General features: G+C 35.5%; 1 protein-coding gene across 1 annotated transcript; it reads left to right on the top strand.

Annotated features, from left to right (window-relative positions):
- Window positions 1–13,963: 13,963 nt before the first annotated feature.
- Window positions 13,964–15,647, top strand: LOC112173749 (GRAS family protein RAM1). Its single transcript, XM_024311433.2, has one exon. The coding sequence runs from the start codon at window positions 14,071–14,073 to the stop codon at window positions 15,526–15,528; it is 1,458 nt and encodes a 485-aa protein (XP_024167201.1). The 5' UTR covers window positions 13,964–14,070; the 3' UTR covers window positions 15,529–15,647.
- The last annotated feature ends 2,762 nt before the right edge of the window (window positions 15,648–18,409 follow it).

The following is an 18,409-nucleotide window of genomic DNA, read 5'->3' as shown; positions in this document are numbered from 1 at the left end:
CGGATTCGAATTTCTTTACTCAAAATTCAGGGCGTGACATACAAGTACAAACATTTGCAGAGGAACCTAGTTCAAAAGCTAATACAGAGCTCGCATTTCTCCAATATCGAGTTATCGTGGCTAAGCGTAGATGGAGATCAAATTATGATTTAGACTATTGTCTAAGTAGTAAGTTCTGACTTACTTCTTGATTTTCTCTTGCAAGATCAGTTTCTTATGATTATTTATTGTACAAGTTGTTACAGTTCCCTACCAATGTTACTGCATGGATCTGTCAAACCTTAGTCACCTCAAGTCTACTAAAGCTTAGAGATTGTCTTCAGGTCATCACTTACTTTTTTGCAAATATGGTTTAGTTTTTAATTATGCACTACTTGCAGGCTATTGGTGTTGGCTCTTTCTCTGGCAATACTGTTCCAACGACCCTTGAAAATCTTGTTGCTCTTGATTACATGCAAGTCTATTCAATAAATAAAGGGAGTTGGTATGGAATTTAATGGTAATCAGTACAAAAAGGACTTCAGCACTGTGGGAGCTTTAGATTTCATTTCCTCATCTGAGAAGTGGGGTTATAGCAGTACAGGGGTTTACATGAGGAAGGATGATGCAAATTACATAGCAACAAACACCTTACCTGCCTCACCCCACTCTTAGAGAGGTAAGAAAACACTTGACCTTGAGCTTGGAGGGTTTTTTGCCTAACTAAATGAACAGCTTTTGCTACTATTATTGATCATTTTGACCCTAGTAGATTAGTCAATTTCAGGCTGGATTGATTTTAGTTTGTTGAAAATTTGGAAGAATTGATGTAGTTTAGTCACTTGGTGGCTGATTAAAGGGGTAGTACAATTTTTGCAATGTTTATCAATGGATATGTTGGTAGTGGTTTCCAGGTTTTTGATGAATGTATGGTACAAAGCGTTTCCAGTTTCTATATGAATGGTATATTGTGGTTTATATTTCCAAGTTTTGATGAATGTATGGTACATTATTATGGTTTCCAGGTTTCTGAATGTATGTTCCTTCATTAAGAAAAGAACAATATATTGAAGCCAAATTCTGTGGTTGTAAACCAAATGACACAACATAAAAAGCATAACAATTGAACATCCAACAATAGAATTCAAGAAAAATTATGTTGCCTGAACAACTAGAATCCATAGATAACTCACCATAGATGTTATTTGAATAAAGTTTACACAACAGATTTGCCAAAGAAAATTTAAATTTCTACATATTCAGACGATATTTTATTGTCGTTTCACATTAAATCAAACAATAGATAATTGGTAAAGTCTGTTGCTAAAGTTTAACTACAACAATATTTGATTGTTGTTCTATATTATATATAACCACATATACTTACAATTTGTGCATATTTGGGCACATTCAGACTACAGAAATTTTTAGGTGTCTGTCGTCTGAGTTACCTTCTGACATCGGGCTTTACCCGTCGTTTGAACGTCAATCAAATATTAGCTTACTAGAAGACAGTTTTTCTTCATATTAGATAACAGTCCAAGTCTGTCGTCTAATGAGGTTATTAGCATAGTGTCCTTTGCAGGTGACATTGGAACATCTTTTAGAAACTTCATGAATCTTCTTTGACGTCTCCTAATCCACTCAGGTCTCTTGGCATCATTAGGACTCCTCATGTCAACAGGTTTCCTTATCCAACAGGGACTTCTTAGCTGATATGTTCTGGAGTATTCTGAAACTTTCTCGAGCACTCCTTGTTCAATAATGACTCCTTATGACACTCGATTTCCTAATCCAACTAGGATTTGGTTTCCTTATTCAAGTAGGATTTTTAATTCCGCAACATTAAAAGTTTCATTTAAGTGTCATTTAGAAACTTTAATTATCAATAGAGCCACTAAATCTTTTTTGTCAACATAAGGCCACTTTGAGGCTAATAATGTGATTACTTTGACTATTATACCCCTCCAGAATTATATCGAAGAAAATTCTAATCCGGATAGATTTCAAACCAGATCTCATTGCTCTCTCCCCCCCCCCCCCCCCCCCCCCCCCCCGACGTGAAATTCTTTGATTCTTTTAGGGATGTGATATCAATTGAGTGTGATTTTGATTTTAATAGAGTGTGATTTTCAGGTAAGCTAGAGTGTAGAAGAACAACTCGTAAGCCAAGCTCACTTTTATGAGGCTAGCTCAGGTTTGTTCGAGTGATTGTTGACTTCTCTTCATACTTGAAACATAATTGCTCATGTATTTTCATTTTGGATAAGTTAATTCTTCTGCTTTGATTTCAATTTTGAATTCAACTGAAGGAATCTTCTTGTGCCCGTTACCAAACTTTTGAAGAGCTTGTCGAATTATGATCTATTGGTCATGGATGATTCAATCTTAGCATTATCTCTTCTTTTCCTTCTGTCTTCATAATTGCTAACATCATTATCGATCATTTTACTATAGCTCCTTTTGTTCAACAAAATTCATTAGGAATCTAATATCCGTGTCTATTAATCATGATCTGAAAGCTTTGCATAAAAATAATACTAGCATGGTTAGCAATTCAAGAATCTATTATGGCTTATGCTATGACCAGGGAGCTAGAGAATTAGAAGTTAACCAGGACATCTTGCATGACAAGACTGAACACCAAAGAGAACCAACCAAATTAAAGTTTTGAGAAAATACATAATGGAGATCAGGATTTATATAAAACTTTGGGAAAAAGATGGGATTGTCTATTTCAGATTTCTTTTAAGATTGATAAAAATATTACAAATAGTCTGTCATTGAATCATATTGCCTTGCAATTATTATTTGCTGGAACTTACATTTCTAATTGCATTTGGCATTTACATTCTATGCATTTTGATGGAACCGAGGTAGAGATTTTGCGTTATAAACTGAAATTGTGAGGCCAATAATGCACTTCTAAGCAACGTTTTGAGCTTTGTGATTGAGTCATTCGTAGATTTCTGTTTGGCTGAACTTGTGCTTAATAGGAGGTCCATTTGATTGAATTTTTGCCTAATCAGAACTTTGTTTGGTTGAATTTTTTTTTCTAATTAGAGTTGTGTTTGGTTGAAATCGGAGTGTTTTGATTCAAGCATTTGACATTGTAAATTTATAGTTGTTTCGATGGAGTAGCTTCTGTATTGGTTAGTAATAGCTTTCTCAGTCAATGGGAGTAGCTTTGTTCGTCTCTGGGAATAGTTTTTAAGTCTCTTGGAGCTCAGCTTCTGTTATGTTTGGTAGTACCTTTCTTGATTGTTGGAAATAGCTTTGTTAGTGTTTGGGAGTAGTTTTATTAATTTCTGGGAATAGCTTTTGTTCTGCTTGAGAGTAGTTTTCTGTCCCATTGTTAGTATCTTCTTAATCTGATGTCCGCAGTTTTTTTGTTTTCATTTTTGATTGATTTCAAGTGATCTTTTGTCAATAACTTATCAAATTGGAAAGTCATGATCTAGAATGAAATTCAATTTTCTTCTTGTTGTGATTTAATATCTCCACCATTTCTTGTTTGGAATTTGTGTTACACTATTAACATGTATAATCAGCTGGTTTTGTGTAATTAGTATCTATGTCAATAACTTTTTATTATTGGTCCAATAACTTTGTAAATATGTTAAAGTAATTTCTGTATCTATGACAATAGCTTTTTATTACTAGTCCAGTAGATTTGTACATGTTATTGTAATTTTTTTTACCCATGTCAGTAGCTTTTTATTATTGGTCTAGTAACTTTGTACATGTTTTATAGTAGCTTTTTATTATTAGTCCAGTAACTTTGCTGTGTTATAGTAGCTTTATAGATTGCTTATTTTTTATTCTCAAGTTGATAAAGAGTGGCATGTTTGCGATGCAGCAGTAAATTGCTGCATTTAGTTTTCATTTCAAATACTAATATTTTGTTGTATTTTTGTTCTTGTAGAATTCTTCTCCTTTGCATTTGTAGTAGTAGATTTTGAAAATCATGTGAATTTTGATATTGAAGCCTCCATTGACCAAGAGATCATTCGACCAACCAAGAAATGTTGAAATGAAGTCTTGTGCTGAAGATGGAAAAATTATGCCTGTGTGTTTAGAGTTTCACCATTGAAAAATGACAGTAGCATTACAACATTAACAGTAGCTTTATACAACTATTGTAATAGATTTTCATAACTATGGTAGTGACTTTTGACAACTACTGAAGTTGCTTTTTATATAGTGATATCATTGTTGAATGTTGCATACTCTTTATATCATTGAATATGTTTTCTTTTTTCGATTGTAGTAGCATTTTTTTAGGGTTGTATCCTTTACATTTTCATAGCTTTGTTAGTCACTAAGAATAGCTTTCTCAATCTCTAGGAGTAGTTTTTGTTCTGCTTAGTTATAGCTTTTGGCATTTATGAGAGTAGCTTTTGGTGATGGTGAGAATAATTTTTGTTACTGGTAAGAGTAGTTTTCTGGTGTTGATGACAATATCTATTGGTATTTGTAACAGTAGCTTTTATTAGTGGGGATAGTGAATTTTGGTTTTGAGGAGTGTATCTTTTGTTACAGGTGACAGTAGTTTTTAGTATTTGTAACAGTAGCTTTTATTGGTGGGGATAGTAGATTTTGGTTTTGAGGAGTGTATCTTTTGTTGTAGGTGACAGTAGCTTTTTGTCACCTCGCCAGAGGTTGCTGGAAATCTCACCAGAGTAGTTTTTGTTGCTAGTGACAATAGTTTTTGTTGGTAATGACAGTGGCTTTTGTTTCTGGTGACAGTAGCTTTTATTGCTGGTGATAGTAGCTTTTGTGACCTCGTTGGAAATCTCACCAGCGTAACTTTTGTTTGTGATAGCAGCTTTTGTGACCTCGCCGGAAATCTCACCAACGTAGCTTTTGTTGCTAGTGATAGTATCTTTTGTGACCTCACTGGAGGTTGCCGGAAATCTCATCGGAGTAACTTTTGTTGCGAGTCACAGTAGCTTTTGGTGTTAGTGACAGTAGCTTTTGTGGTTGCCGGAGTTTGCCGGAGTTCGGCTGGAGATCTCGCCGGAGAGAAGAGAGAGAATGATTGTTGACTTTTTACTCTAGTGGCATTTATATAAATATGTTGGTTTTTATATCCAAAATATAACATCATTTTTAATCAAATGGCCTTATGAGAGAAAAAATTAATTGGTGGCCTTATGGTTAAAAAAACATTTAAAGATGCACTTATATGCCAAGTAAGCTTCTGAATCTTACTCCAACTGGGATTCCTGTTCCTAATAGGAATAGGAGAACTTCATTTCGCCATTGTTGCTCATTTCTGTGCCACTTGTGCCTCACTTATATCATTTCTGGTCTTTGAGGCTTCATTTTACTCCTAAAGTATCTCCTTCACTACACATTACCTAGAAAACGAAAACTAAGTTAATATGATTAAGTTAAAGGAAATAACTTAGCAAAATATGAGAATATAAACATTATAAACGTCGTATTATATGCTCCTATAAAATTCTCCCACACTTAGATCTTGCTATTTGCTAGTCCCTTAGCAAAATCAAAACAAAGAAAACAAAAACTAAAATACTCAAAACCAACGAAAAATAAGTACGTGTAGAAAACGAAAATAAAAAAATTCAAAGGCTAGAAAACGTCATACCTAGTGACTTTGGTTGCTTTGGTTTGGGATGGCTTGGTTTTTTTTTTTTTTTTTGCAGATGCATAATTGCTCTCCAATTATGTCAGTGGCAAACTTCCTCAAATATCTTGGTTTATCTCGTACCACAATTGCGTGCATTGGTGAGTTGCGTAGGTAGAGTGAATTATGAAGTGATGTAATTGTTGATTAATTTTTTTTTTTTTTATGATAGAAAAAAGTTACATAACAAAACCACGAACAACACCCCTTCCCAACTAATCTAATTGGAATGTTGGAGACACAGAAAGGGGCAAACAGGAAAACCAAACTTTTGGATTCTGCTGATTTGAAGCTAAAGATAGGCCTCATCAAAAAGCCCCCAGATCAAGTGGGCCGATGGAGGCCGGCCGGCCGGCCCGGCCAGTCAAAAAGCCTGCAAAAACCCTGCCCGGCCACCCAAAAGTCCGCTAGGCCCAGCCCGTAAAAGCCCGCTAAGCCCAGCCCGTAAAAGCCCGTAAACTATTATATTATATTATATATATATATATATATATGTATGTTGATGTGCTCATATTTTCTTATATTTCTATGCCTCTTTCTCTTGGAGTCTTGGTATATATGTTTAGTTCTCCTTATTTATGGTTCATTTATATTAGTTTAGTGTCTTTGTAGGTGTGTTTCAAAGAAAGAAGAAAATTAGAAAAGAAGCTAAGCTGAGTTAACTAACACAGAAAACTGTTGTGCAGAACACCTAACTTTGCTGAATTACTGGGAACTTCTCGGATGGAATTAGGAGCTGTACTCTATATGCACGGAAAGCCCTATGTGTCTAATTTATGAGGAAATTTACGGTTTGCGATTCTGACTTTTCTAGAAGGAGTTATGGCAATTTAAGTGAAGGCAGTTCAGCTTGGACGGGAATCTGCAACATCTTTTACAAGTTCATGTCTAGAACCTAACTTCGCTGAATTTCTGGGAACTTCTTGGATGGAATTAGAAGCTTTACCCTATATGCACGGAAAGCCCCATGTGTCTAGTTTCTGAGGAATTTTACGGTTTGCGATTCCGACTTTTCTAAAAGGAGTTATGTTAATTTAAGTGAAGGCAGTTCAGCTTGGACGGGAATCTGCAACATCTTTTACAAGTTCATGTCTAGAAGGCCCAACACATATATTTGGAAATCTTCAGTGTGCCGCATCATCATTATTGAAGATTCAGGACTTTTAGACATGTTTATATATGTGTGTGTTTATATATATATATATGTATATATATATATATATATGTGTGTGTGTGTATATATATATGTATGTATGTATGTATGTATATGTTATATGTGTGTGTGTGTGTGTGTGTGTGTGAGTGTGAATTTGTTGTAATTTGGCTTATGGTGAAATTGGAAGTTCTCATACTTCTATAGAGAATATGTGCATATATATTCTACATGTCATGAATACGGTTGACCGATTCGATCGGATTCGAAAATATGGTGAAATTAGCTAAATTTTTTATCACACTCATAATTTATTATAATAATCTCATCCAACGGTCGGTTTTTCCATTTTATTTGAATTGATAGAGGTTGCCCTTTGGAGTGTATGATATATAAAAATAGGTTTATAAGAGTAACTAAGTTTGACCTAGTTGATCGAATTCGAAACGAGACCCAAATTAGCTGGATTTTCTACAACCACCATAAAACATTACAATCTCTCCATCGAGCGGTTGGTTTCTCCGAATTCATTTTCCACTTCATGGTTGCTTTAGAATGAACCTCAACAATTTAAATGCAATGTATAAGTCATACAACTTTAGGAGACAAATTGGTATAGGCCAACGTATTTGTAATTAAAATTGAAATTTTTATCTTATGTCCACGCACATCCATTGATGGAACATTTACAAACTTGATGTGAAAAAATAAGCACGTTTTGCGGTCGTCATGTCATCGGTCAACCAAGAAGACATATAAGTGACAACGGTTGACTAATTCGATCGGATTCGAAAATATGGTGAAATTGGCTAAATTTTTTACCACACTCATAATTTATTGTAATAATCACATCCACCGGTTGGTTTTTTCATTTTATTTGAATTTTCTCTTTGGAGTGTATGATATATAAATATAGGTTTATAAGAGTAACTAAGTTTGACCAAATTGATCGAATTCGAAACGAGAACTAAATTGGCTGGAATTTTTACAACCACCATAAAACATTACAATCTCTCCATCGAGCGGTTGGTTTCTCCAAATTCATTTTCCACTTCATGGTTGCTTTAGAATGGACTTCAACAATTTAAATGCAATGTATAAGTCATACAACTTTAAGAGGCAAAATTAGTATAGGCCAACATATTTGTAATTAAAATTGAAATTTTTATTTCATGTCCACGCACATCCATTGATGGAACATTTACATACTTGATGTGAAAAATAAGCACGTTTCGTGGTCGTCATGTCATCGGTCAACCAAGAAGACATATAAATGACAACGGTTGACCACTTCGATCGGATTCGAAAATATGGTGAAATTGGCTAAATTTTTTACCACACTCATAATTTATTGTAATAATCACATCCACCGGTCGGTTTTTTCATTTTATTTGAATTTATAGAGGTTGCTCTTTGGAGTGCATGATATATAAATATAGGTTTATAAGAGTAACTAAGTTTGACCTAGTTGATCGAATTCGAAACGAGAACTAAATTGGCTAGAATTTTTACAACCACCATAAAACATTACAATCTCTCCATCGAGCGGTTGGTTTCTCCAAATTCATCTTCCACTTCATGGTTGCTTTAGAATGGACCTCAACAATTTAAATGCAATGTATAAGTCATACAACTTTAGGAGGCAAATTAGTATATGTCAACGTATTTGTAATTAAAAATTGAAATTTTTATCTTATGTCCACACACATCCATCGATGAAATATTTACAAATGTGATGTAAAAAAACAAGCAACTTTTGTAGTCATTACGCCATCAGTCAACCAAGAAAACATGCAAGTGACTACGGTTGACTAATCCGATCGGGTTCGAAACTATGGTGAAATTGACTAAATTTTTAACCACACATATAATTTATTGTAATAATCACATCTAACAGTCGGTTTTCCTATTTTCTTTGAATTGCTAGAGGTTGCTCTTTGGAGTGTATGATATATAAATATAGATTTATAAAAAAATTAGTGTCTTTAAAAATTTATTTATAAATAAATTAGTGTCTATATATAAATATAGATTTTTTTTTGGTACAATATAGATTTGTTCCGTTTGGTTGTATTTGATCATTATCCAATGAATTTTCAAAGCTTGATTAAAAAAAAAGTATTAGTGTCTTTAAATATTTATTTATAAATAAAGCCTGCAAGGCCCGGCCCGAAAAAGCCCGCAAGGTCCGCTATATATGGACGGGCTTGGATCATTTGATTTACAATAAAGCCCGGCCCGCCATTATTTAAAAATGTAACAAGGCCCGGCCGGCCCGGCCCGTTGACGAGGCCTAGCTAAAGATGCTAAACAATTAGCTACAAAAGTAGCTTCCCTAAAAATATGTCTAAAAATTATCTCTTGGAACTGTGACGCCACAAGCTTGATGTCTCGAATTAGAACCTGAATTCTCTATTCTCCAAGGTATAGCAATATTTCCTTTGATATTGTCAATGAGAATTTTGGAACCACCTTTGAACACAATATGGGAATAATGACTAAGGAGAGCAGTATGAAGACCTTCCCTCAAGGCAGTAGCTTCTGCAACAAACTGTTAGTAGAACCAATATATCTACATGCAGCAATTAAAGGATTACCATCAAAATTTCTAATAACAAAAAAAATAGATGCATCACCATTTCGAATAAAACCATCAAAGTTTAATTTAACAAAAATATTATGAGGATGATCAATTGTGCTTCAATAGTTACGGTTATTTGATTAAGTGTGCAGTGATTTTTAGATTGGAGATTACTTGTTAAGGCTCTATACTCCGTTTAAGCCTAGTAAGCATCACAATTTATTGTTGTGGGCTTAGATTTTGATGTATACATTTTCCTAACAATGTCTCAGTGAAGTCATGCGAATATATGAATATTCATTCTCTTAAAATAAAAAATAAAAAAAACAAAGAATAAAAAAAGAACAACACAATTCCAGTTTTCTAGCATTACCTGGCTTAGTACGTAGTATTGTTATTATTTATAAAGTTTTCTTGTTTAGCCAGAAACCCGGTATATCTGTAAAATGGTTGAAGACTGCAACGATCAGAGGCAGCTAGACTTCGAAAAAAGTTGCCGTTCTTCATGAGACTGTCCTTGAACGGATCTTGTCTATTAAACTATACACACACATGGAAGAAACAAACCAAATTTAACTAGGCATTAATGTGTTTCACACCAAGAGAGCATCCTAGAATTTGCCATATGTCAAACTCATGATTGTCTATGGAACAGAATCTAGTCTTCTTACTTGTATATAAACAATAATCTAAGTGCATTACATTTTGGCATTTTCCTAAGTTCCAAATATAAGTTAGGGGGCCATTTTTATTAAACTAACTTACATGTCCTCCATAACCAGGACAACCAAGAGAACTTCGATGCCTCCATGTTTTATGTGACTTTCCAGGATTGAAGACCTCATTGGACTTGTTCAAACAGCTATTTCCAAGAAAAATAAAGGTTCTCCAGCTAATTTATTCTTTCCAATGCTATTTGATCTCTCTTTGTTCAGAGGCCTATGTATTTATTAATTTACATGCTTATTATACAATATCTATACGTTCTAAATATAAAAGCAAAATAGTCACACCTAAACCCTAAGCAAAATAGTCAAACTTAAGCGTATATTGTGTGAACCACTGCAAGTGGCATAGTGGTTCTTGCTTAGTTAGGTGTGCTCCCCAACCTAGGTTCGAACCCCGAAGCTGTCAAAGTGGCCAGACACTGTGCTGCAATACACAGTTAGAGCATTTCACATGCGCTGAAGGGGTTTATCTTGGGCCTAGGAAGCCTTTGGGTTCCCTTGACAAAGTAAAAAAAAAAAAGTGCATATTGTGTGAAACATGCAGCTAAACCTTTGAAAGAGTCAAGGATATACCAATCAATAATTAATGGTTTAAAAGAATGAAAGTTATGAATACCTTACCATACAATATGTTGTTCTTTTCTATGAAAATAATTTTAGTTTTCTTATGTTTTTATTTTGAAGTAGAAGTTGAATGCATTAGATCAATTCTCAAAGACTAGTCTACAAGAACTTACATAACAAATCCGACAAGAAAAGCCGAACTACCTACCTAAGCTAGAGTAGATCATTAAAATATCTGGGATGTTCACATTTAAGCGAGCCTATACAAGAATGGAAAAACTTTGTCTCCTGCGGGAAAAAAATCATTCAACAAGCCCTCCCTTGCCAATCACTCAATTGTGGTACAAACAAGATACCAGAAACGTCATAGAAAACTCATACAAGTTTATCCAACCTCACAGAGGCTTAATACCCTAATACATTAGGGCCCAGATTGCCTTGGCCTGAGCCCAACCCTGTAGGCCCAAACCCAAAACAAGTCTTGTCCAGCAGGAAAGCATCCCTTCCCCATCAGCCCAAGATTGAGCCCAGACTCAACCCCAAACAAACAGAGGAGGAGCCTCTCTGAACCGCTGCTCCTTTGCAGTCGCCGCTGTCATGTCCTCCAGTGGCAAACCTTTGGACCATAGCATTAGAAGTGCAACAAATTGACGGACCCGCTGCCCTGCCTCAACTTGACCGACCACTTCCTCACCACCAACGACATCGATCGAGCCTGACACTGCACCAGAGCCTAACGATTTAATCCACGCCTCCTTTGCAGCAAAGCGCTCTCCTATGTAGCCGGCCGGAAGTCTGCCCTGCCAAGCCGCTATATTCCGGTATGACCTAGAAGCCCAAACCAAAGTAAATTCGATCGAAGCCTCTCAGTACGATCACTGCCTGTCGCGTCTCATAGAACCCCTCCAACAGCGCGCAGGGCTTTCCTCCACAAACCGAGAACCAGTACAGTCTCACCTAGTCGTGACCGGTCTGGACGTGATCAGATCTGACGACCACCGCTTTGCTCGTCACCCTAGGCTTAGGGTTTCGCTTTATTGATTATTAAAAGTAATACACTGGTCACTCATAGTTAGTAATATTTAGTATTTTAGTTTTCTTATGTTGTTTTTGGATAACCAAAAATTATTGTTTTGGTAAAAGTATATACATTGTTGTAAACATATTATATATATATATATATATATATATATATAGAAAGCCGTTCGAGAGCGGACGTCCGCAACTCAGAAAAAGTGCGGACGTCGCTCCTCCGGCCTCGATCGAGTGGCGACGGCGCGGCGCGGCTTGCCGGAGGGATGCTGGGGGTCGTGCGGAGGGGTCTGCGGTTCGATGGAGTCGCCGGCGACGGTTCTGCGGTGCTGCACAAAACCTGCAACTGCAGGTGAGGTGGCTGCCCAGAAACCGGCAAGCCCGACCTCCTCCGACCTCGAACGCCGCCCAGAAGAGGTCTGGGACGCCTCCGGCCTTCCTCCGGCCATCCCTGTGCCGCCGCCTGGAAGCCGCTGCTGCATCGACGTTCGCACTTTAGCGAAAGTGCGGACGTCCGCTCCTGATCGGGCCTCTATATATATATATATATATATATATATATATATATATATATATATAGATCCTATCCAGAGTGAGATTGGAGTTTGGGGTTACTTTTTGCCTCATATCCACATCTCGACCGTTCAGTTTGTAGGTACTAATGTATAGATCATCTCTGCAAAATTTCAGCCAAATGGATCGTCGTTAAGGCATTGATAACTGCCTTAAAGTTATTACGGTTCAGGGTGGACAAATTCAGTTCGTCCATTGGTTTAAGTGAGTTAGATTACCTTAAAGACCATCAATTTGGCTGAAATTTTGCAAAGATTATCTATAAATTAGTACCTAAAAAATGAACGGTCGAGATGTGGATATGAGACCGAAAAGTGACTCTAAACTCCAACCTCACACGTTAATTTCAGAGTGAGACCTCACTCTGGATAGGATCTGTATATATATATATATATATATATATATATATATTCACGTAAATGCTCACTAGTTATGTCATTGTGATGTAAACCCTGACTCCTATATAAAAGGGTCTAATGATAAGGAAACACATATTTCTAGCTCCTCTCATATATTGTATCATTAGTTAGTATCATTAGTTATGTCCTTGTATGTAAACCCTAACTCCAATATAAAAAGATCTAATGATAAGGAAACACATATTTCTCTCATATATTGTATTCTCTCTCTCTCTCTCTATGATTCTCTCTCTGTATATTGTTCTTTAGTTTATAACATTTTGCACCAAGTCGTAATTGAAAACATTGTATCTGATATACTGTACCATACTGTCAGAGTTGGAAAAAAAAAAAAAAAAAAAAAAATTTTGGTACGTCCTGGAGCACCAAAGCTTGCAAAGAGTCTAGATTCTTGCAACATGAACGAGCATAATTAACTACGACGGACCAAAGTTGATGATCAAGATTTCTTGTTATACACGTCAGACTAGATACTTCGCAAGAATTGAAGCATCCTTGGTTATTAATAACGAACAATAAGATCGTCTAGCGGTCCTTTCAAATAGAAGCTAACTTGGCACTTAGCTAGCTAACACTTCCGGCTGCATGTTTTAGCATCATTACTCTCGATGTGCGTGTTCCATAGGATTGGTGTCCAATAGAGGATCAGATTCGATTTGACAAATCAATGGAATCTTCATATATGCCCCCCTTTTTCTCATAGCATACAAATGGCAGTCATTTTCAGAATAAAGAAAACGAAACCAAGGAAGTAAAAGAGAGTATTATTGTATCTAGAAGTAAAGTAATGTGCAATTTCTTTGAATTTTTTTTGATAAGGGAATAAGGGAGGACAAATCTATTGTTCAAGGACGGTAGGTTTTGATACCCCAAATTTTCCCGCTGCTGTTTTTGTCCAATGCGTACGGCATCTTCTTCCTCCTCCGAACTACCCAAAGGATCATTATAAATTAAGGACCAGAAATCAAGCGTTTTCCGAAACCTCCAAAACAGCCTCTCGCGAATAATAAAATGACCATAAAAAAGAAAAGAAAAGATCAGTTCGTTTTCTTGATCTAATTAAGACACTGATTCTCGAGAATAAAAAGATACCCATATATGCATCTTGTCTTTTTTTTGTTTTGTTTTTTGAGAAAATAGGTTTAACAAAAAGAAAAAGTTTATATATATTCTTCAATATCTCTCTTGTCTTTTGTCTTTTGTTCCATTCCCATGTAATGACACAAAGGAATTTTCATCATGAGATATTCCATCCCACCCTCTATCTCCTTCCTTCGATAAATGGTCATCCATCCCTCATGCTCCTCTCATTCTCTTCATCTACTATTTATTATTGAGTTTTCTAATTTTTGTCTGAAAGAGAGAGAGAGAGAGAGAGAGATAGTAATATGGAAGATATAGATGAGGAAGGGGATGAGCTTTTGAATCTCAGCCTAGCAATTGTTACAAACTCAGGCGGTGAAAGAATGAAAAAGAGAAAGAGAAGGGAGAATACTGGCGATCTCAGTTCATCATCATATGAAGGTTGTGAGGGGAAGATATTCAGGCTTCTTCAAATGAGGGAACAAATGCTAAAACTAGACCACAAGAAGAAAGGAGGAGGAGGAGGTCACAATTATTGTAATGATAATAATATTTATTGTAGTGTTGATGAAGATGGCAAAGGCCTCCAATTAGTCCACATGTTGCTCATAACAGCCACTGCTGTAAATGAAAACAATGTGAGCTCAGCCTTGGAGAATCTTACAGAGTTGTACAAAAGTGTTTCCTTGTGTGGCGACTCAGTGCAACGAGTTGTGGCTTACTTTGCAGATGGCTTGGCAGCGAGGCTTCTCACCCGGAAATCACCATTCTACGACGTGATTTCCAAGGAGCCAACGCATGAGGAAGAGTTTGTAGCCTTCACTGCTCTTTACCGGGTTTCCCCCTACTACCAGTTTGCTCATTTTACAGCCAACCAGGCCATAATTGAGGCATTTGAGAAAGAAGAAGACAAGAACAACCGTTCCTTGCATATAATTGATTTCGACGTCTCCTATGGCTTTCAATGGCCTTCACTAATACAATCTCTTTCCGAAAAGGGAAGCAGTAGCAGTCGGATATCCCTCAGGATTACGGGGTTTGGAAGAAGCTTGGATGAACTGCGGGAGACGGAGAACAGATTGCTCAGTTTTTCAAAGGGATGTCGCAACCTCGTTTTCGAATTCCAAGGATTGCTGCAAGGCTCAAATCTCATAAACTTGAGGAAGAATAGAAACGAAACGATTGCGGTGAATTTGGTTTTCCATTTGAACAGCTTGAAGAATAATATGAAGATATCTGACACATTAAAATCTGTACATTTACTTAACCCTTCGATTGTAATGTTGGTTGAACAAGAAGGAAGCAGAAGCCCTCGAAGTTTCTTGCCGAGATTCATGGAGTCTTTGCATTATTTTGCAGCCATGTTTGATTCTTTAGATGATTGCTTACCACTAGAGAGTGTGGAGAGGCTGAGCATTGAGAAGAACCATCTGGGAAAGGAGATCAAAAGCATGCTCAACTACGACCATATTCAGGAGGATCGAAAAACCGAAAAGTCGACGGAGACATGGAAGGCGAGGATGGAGAGTCATGGTTTTGAAGGAATTAATCTAAGCTCCAAGTCCAAGATCCAAGCTAGACTTCTCTTGAAGATAAGGACCCATTATTGTCCGCTTCAATTCGAAGGAGAGAGTAGTAATGGTAGCAGTACTGCAGCTGGCTTCAGAGTTTTTGAAAGAGATGATGGAAGGACAATTTCTCTAGGATGGCAAGATAGGTATCTGCTTACAGTTTCTGCATGGCACTGTCACTGTGTATCATAAATATATATACAGACATTTATATTCTCCTATAGCCTAACACATTCAATTCATATCATTTTTGTAATAATCTACTTGTATAAACTGATTGTTAAGCAAATGCTTAAGCTTACTGATCACTTTGCCTCAACATCGATTTGGTTTCCTAGCGCTAGAGTTTGCTTAGCTGTTCATCTGTGATTTGCGTTCCCTTTATGAATGAGATATTTGACAAAAGGGCAATGATATAGGGCCTCAATGAGGCCTAAGATTTGTGGCCTCAATTCTAGGTGTCAAGCCATGTCACCTATACACCTTACTAATTTGTCAAATTATGTCATATCATTCTTGAATAAAAAGACTATCTTATAATTTCAAAATCTAATGGCTCTAAATTATTTTAGCTTTATTCTAGAAAAGATACATTATTTTATTTTTTTTCTTTTTCTTTTTTTTATTAGTTTAAGTGAGTTAGATACCTTAAAGATCATTAATTTGGCTGAAATTTTGCAGAGATGATCTATACATTAGTACCTAAAAACTGAACGGTCGAGATGTGGATATGAGACCGAAATGTGACCCTAAACTCCAACCTCCCACTTTAATTTCAGAGCGAGGCCTTGCTCTGAAATTAAAGTGTGAGGTTGGAGTTTAGGGTCACATTTCGGTCCAACCTGAATCTGTCCAACCTGAACTGTACTAGCTTTAAGGTAGTTATTAATGCCTTAACGACCATCAATTTGGCTGAAATTTTGCAGAGATGATCTATACATTAGTACCTAGAAACTGAACGGTTGAGATGTGGATATCCGACCGAAAAGTGACCCTAAACCCTAACCTCGCTCTGAAATTTCAAAGCGATGCCTCGCTCTGGATAGGATCTGTATATATATATATATATATATATATATATATATATATATGTTGTTGAATATATAACGACTCTAAATTATTTTGACTTTCTTCTAAAAAAATATTGTTTGGTTTTTTTTTCCTTTCTTTCTTTTTCATTATTTTGGATTTTTTTTCATTATACATATTAAAAAAAAAGTATGGGTGTGTGTGTGCGCATATATATATATATATAATTCGTCCAAAAAAATTATATATTTTCGATGGAGAATTAATGTGGTATGTGTGTGTGTGTGTGTATATATATATTAATATCGTAATTATAATCCATGAAATCTGGTAAATTGAAGTAATATTTAAATCTTTTAATAAATAAATTTAATAAAATTAATGGGAGATTAGTTACCTTACATTAACAAGTTAATTTGAAAAGTCAAAAATTAAATTGGATTCACAAAAATGGAAAGAAAATGTATTTAAATCATAATTTAAACTCATAAAATCTTGTGATTGAAAACCTAGATATCTAAATTGATTGGGAAGTTGATATCTGAAAAGAAATTGCTTAATATGGAATACAATATATTGCACATGAGGAAATTAATTTTTGAAAGTATACTTGTTTTTTTTTTTTTTTGAAGGGAGTATACTTGTTTTGTTGATCCCAAATTTTTCAATAGACAATATTGATTTTTAAATGTGAATGATAGCTTTATTTTAGTGTAAATATGTCATTAGAAAAAAGTTCCCAGTGAACTCTACTTGTTCATTATTAGTTACTTGGTACTTTTTTGTTCGTATAAGACATGTTAGTACTTAGCTGACTTTCAATTTCAATGTGAATGATATATGGCTTCAATTTTAGTGTGAATATGTTATTAGGGAAAGATTCCCCGTTGAAATTTACTATTGGTTATTTAGTACTTACTTGTTCGTGCAAGACACGTACACTAGCTTATTTTAAGTTTCAATGGATGATGACTTCTATTTTAGTGTGAATATGTCATTCGGGAAAGGTCTCCAGTAAACTTTACTGGCTCATTATTAGCTACTTAGTACTTATTGTTCGTGTAAGACATGCTAGCTAACTTTAAATTTCAGTATGGATGATGACTTCTATTTTAGTGTAATTATGTCATTAGGAAAAGGTCCCCAGTGAACTTTACTAGCTCATTATTGGCTACTTAGTACTTATTTGTTACTATAAGACAATGTGGATGATGACTTCTATTTTAGTGTAATTATGCCATTAGAAAAAGATCCTCAGTAAACTTGACCAGCTCATCATTGGTTACTTAATACTTACTTGTTCATGAAGACATGTTAGCTCTTTCAGTTTTAGTAGATGATGGCTTCTATTTAAGTGTGAATATGTCATTAGGTAAAGGTCTCCAGTGAACTCTACTAGCTCATCATTGGCTACTGAATACTTACTTGTTCGTGCAAGACATGTTAGCTCTTTCAGTTTCAGTAGATGATGGCTTCTATTTAAGTGTGAATATGTCATTAGGTAAAGATCTCCAGTGAACTCTACTGGCTCGTCATTGGCTACGTAGTACTTATTTGTTACTGTAAGACATGTTAGCTGACTTTCAATTTCAGTGTGGATGATGTTTTCTATTTCAGTGTAAATATGCCATTAGGGAAAAGTCCCCAGTCAACTTTACTAAATATGCCATTAGTGAACTTTACTGGCTCATTATTAGCTACTTATTACTTATTTGTTCGTGTAAGACATGTTAGCTGACTTTAATGTTAATGTGGACGATGATTTCTATTTTACACCTTCCTTAATTGCACTTTTTCTTTGATTATTGCTGTGTTATACACCTATTGTTCATTGAATTTTTACATAGTATTAATAACATTATGATTGTTTTTTCATGTAAAAATAAACGAACAGTTGTATTAATGAAGTCTCACTTGACCTTTAAGGAACACTTCCTAATGTTGCGTTTGGATGAGACAATATTAAATTATCGAGAAATTTTGAAACGATGGAATCTAGAATTTTATCAATTTGTTGTAGAGAAACTGAAATTGAGAGGAATTT

This window comes from Rosa chinensis, chromosome 6 (assembly GCF_002994745.2).
Source record: "Rosa chinensis cultivar Old Blush chromosome 6, RchiOBHm-V2, whole genome shotgun sequence".
Lineage (NCBI taxonomy): Eukaryota > Viridiplantae > Streptophyta > Magnoliopsida > Rosales > Rosaceae > Rosa > Rosa chinensis.
Note: the sequence above shows the minus strand (reverse complement) of the source record. Positions and strands in the feature narration are given on the sequence as shown.